The sequence below is a fragment of the Miscanthus floridulus genome, unplaced genomic scaffold (genome assembly GCF_019320115.1).
Source record: "Miscanthus floridulus cultivar M001 unplaced genomic scaffold, ASM1932011v1 os_933_2_3, whole genome shotgun sequence".
Lineage (NCBI taxonomy): Eukaryota > Viridiplantae > Streptophyta > Magnoliopsida > Poales > Poaceae > Miscanthus > Miscanthus floridulus.
In genome coordinates, this window is record NW_027098529.1 from 36,762 (window position 1) to 40,000 (window position 3,239).

Below are 3,239 nucleotides of genomic sequence, written 5' to 3' on the forward strand. Positions count from 1 at the left end.
AAAATCTTGATCTATCAATATGTTGAGTTGTTTTCGGCCATATTTTCATGGTGCAAACTTTGATCAAAAAAAGAAGTTAAACTTTTAAAAATTGCAACTTCAAACCAAAATTTGAAACTCCAAATCACTTCATCTGCAAAAGTCATGAATACAAGAGTTGAACAACTCATCAAGACCAACAATTCTTATTTTGGTCATTTGTCCATCCGACAATGTGATAGTAAAGTAGTTCATAAATTCTACAATCTAAGTTAGAGTTTCATGAACTAGAAGTGAGACATGTAATTTTTATGAACTACTTTACTATCACTTTGTCGGATGACCGAATGACCAAAATAAGAATTGTTGGTCTTGATGAGTTGTTCAACTCTCGTATTCATGACTTTTGCAGATGAAGTGATTTGGAGTTTCAAATTTTGGTTTGAAGTTGCAATTTTTAAAAGTTGAACTTCTTCCTTTGATCAAAGTTTGCACCATGAAAATATGGCCGAAAACAACTCAACATATTGATAGATCATGATTTTAGAAATTTTTAGGAAAAAACGTCTGATTTGGAGATAGTATGTAGGAGAAAAACTTGTTACAAGATTTTGCCATAGATTTAAAAAACAAAATGTTTGAACAAATGGTGGGAGCTGATGAACATCTGGGCCCACATGTCATTGAAACGCTGGTCCACTTGGCACTAGCCTAAATAAGAACTGGGCCCACATGTCATATGTAGAAGGGTGCTTCACTTGTGCTGAATTAGAGCACAGGCCATAGAACCCGTCACTGAGTTTGGCCGCTCAGCCACTATCGCTGGCCACCCCTCTGACCCCACCTGCCGGCGATCGTACCTCCGCCTACAGCCACGCCACCTCAGCCCCCCTCTCATCAGCAGTTGCAGCCACCACCCCTCGCCCCTGCAGACATCGCCCCTCCCCCTGCCTGCTACTCCCCCTCCCTTCTCCTGCTTGCTACCGGCGGCGAGGCAACTCGTGGTGGTGCTTGGCCAGCCAGTTGAGCTGCTCGCCATCATAGAAGCCCCCACCACACTGTCATAGAAGCCCCTACCATGCCGTCATAGAAGCCCCCACCAGTGGAGCTTGGCCGGCCAGTTGAGGCAAGGTGGATCTATTTTTGCTAAAATAGAAGGTGAGCTGAGTGAAGCAGAGTGTTCCCCTTTTGAATTTTTCTTACATTGCCTTTACTTGTTTGCACCTAAATACTTGCAGATCGAGATGGATAGGAGATGGATTTATAAGAGTGCACCATTTTCACTAGACTTTATGTCTGGCGTTCAACAATTCATGGAACATGTCAGAGGTAGATATGGTGCAGATGACAAAATCAAGTGTCCATGCCGAAAATGCCTAAACCAGAAAGAAATAAGCCAAGATGATGTACAAGAGCATATCGAAATCAATGGTATGTCTAGGTGCTGTACTAGGTGGATTCACCATGGAGAGGAAGATAATGATGTTGGTCAAGATGATGATGGAGAACTTGCTGTTGTACCTGAAGATATGTCATGGGATGGAAATGAACAGGCACCACTTGATGAGGAAGGACAAGCTGAAGATGTCATAGAAGATAGTGCACGGGGAGTTCAGGGGATGATTCAAGATTTGCACGCGGTAGCAAGCCATGGCTTTGGTGGTGACTTATATAAAGAAATCATAGAAGAGGCAAAGCGTGAACTTTATCCAGGTTGCATCGAAGAGTCTAGGCTAACTTTCATTATTAAGCTGCTGCATATAAAAGTGTACAATCGGATGACAACATCTGGGTTCGATGCATTCCTTGCATTGCTTTCATCATCTTTGAAGAATGTGCCCGGCCTTCCTAAGTCATATAATGAAATGAAAGCTCTGCTTCGGAAGCTTGGTTTTGGTTATGTTTCTATTGATGTGTGCAAGTATGATTGTGCCTTATTTTGGAAAGACCATGAAGGCAATGATCGTTGCCTAGTTTGTGGATTCACACGATGGAAAGTGAACAAGGAGGGCAGAAAGAAAGTTCCTCACAAGGTTCTTCATTACTTTCCAATTATTCCACGCCTTCAGAAGCTTTTTATGTCGAAGGAACGGACACAATATGCAAGATGGCACAAGGAAAAGAGGGTACCAGTTGAGAATGAAATGAGACATCCTGCTGATGGGGAAGCTTGGAAAGAATTTGATGAGACTTTCAAGTCTTTTGCAAATGATCCCTGCAGTTTGAGGTTAGCCATTGCTATAGATGGATTTAACCCATTTGGGTAGATGACCAATTCATATAGCATATGGCCAGTGATAGTGGTTCCATACAATTGGCCACCATGGATGTGTATGGACCAATCCAATTATATGCTTGCTTTGCTAATTCTAGGCAAAAAATCACTGGGCAAAGATTTCCATGTGTTCATGCAGCCTCTAATAGCAGACTTAATTACTCTTTGGGGTGGTGTCCCTACTTATGATGCTGTTGAAGGCAAAGAATTCAGACTGCGTGCAGCGATTCTATGGGGAATCAATGACTACCCTGCATTAGGCACCTTGTTAGGCAGAACCACAAGGGGTTACTTTGCATGTGTGCATTGTGATGAGAATCCATGTTCTGAATGCCTGAGAAACAAGATTGGTTTCATAGGACATAGACGTTTCCTTCCACATGACCATCCCTGGAGGAAAAACAGAACTTTTGATGGCCACCATGAAAATAGAGACCAGCCAAGGAAATTTAGTGCAGATGAGGTTATGGCAAGGTTGGATGAAATTAGCTATGTTCTAGGCAAGAATCCAGATATGCCAAAATCAAGAAAAAGACGCCATAATGGAGAACCAGTTTGGCATTTGAAGGTTAGCTTGTATGATTTGCCATATTGGTCAAAACTGAAGCTACAATACAACCTTGATGTTATGCACATAGAGAAAAACATATGTGACAACATTTTGTCAACTCTACTTAATATTCCTCACAAGACAAAGGACACAGTCGCTGCTACACTAGATTTGGAAGATAGAGGTATAAGAAAAGAGCTTCATTTGGTGGAATACTCCTCAAAGCCCAAAGCTTGTTACGTTCTAACACCGGAAGCAAAGAAAAAGTTCTTGGAGTATGTGAGCAATGTTAAATTTCCAGATGGCTACGCCTCTAATATATCAAGATGTGTCAATCTGGAGGGAGGAACAATGCATGGGCTAAAAACACATGACTGTCATATACTGTTTCAGCGTATTTTACCAGCTGCCCTTCGTGGTTTGGTGCGCAAAGAT

At 41.9% G+C, this 3,239-nt stretch overlaps 1 protein-coding gene across 1 annotated transcript; it reads left to right on the forward strand.

The window, feature by feature from the left end:
• The first annotated feature begins 1,292 nt into the window (after nucleotides 1-1,292).
• Nucleotides 1,293-2,246, forward strand: LOC136535443 (uncharacterized). The gene has a single exon (XM_066527703.1). The coding sequence runs from the start codon at nucleotides 1,293-1,295 to the stop codon at nucleotides 2,244-2,246; it is 954 nt and encodes a 317-aa protein (XP_066383800.1).
• Nucleotides 2,247-3,239: the final 993 nt, after the last annotated feature.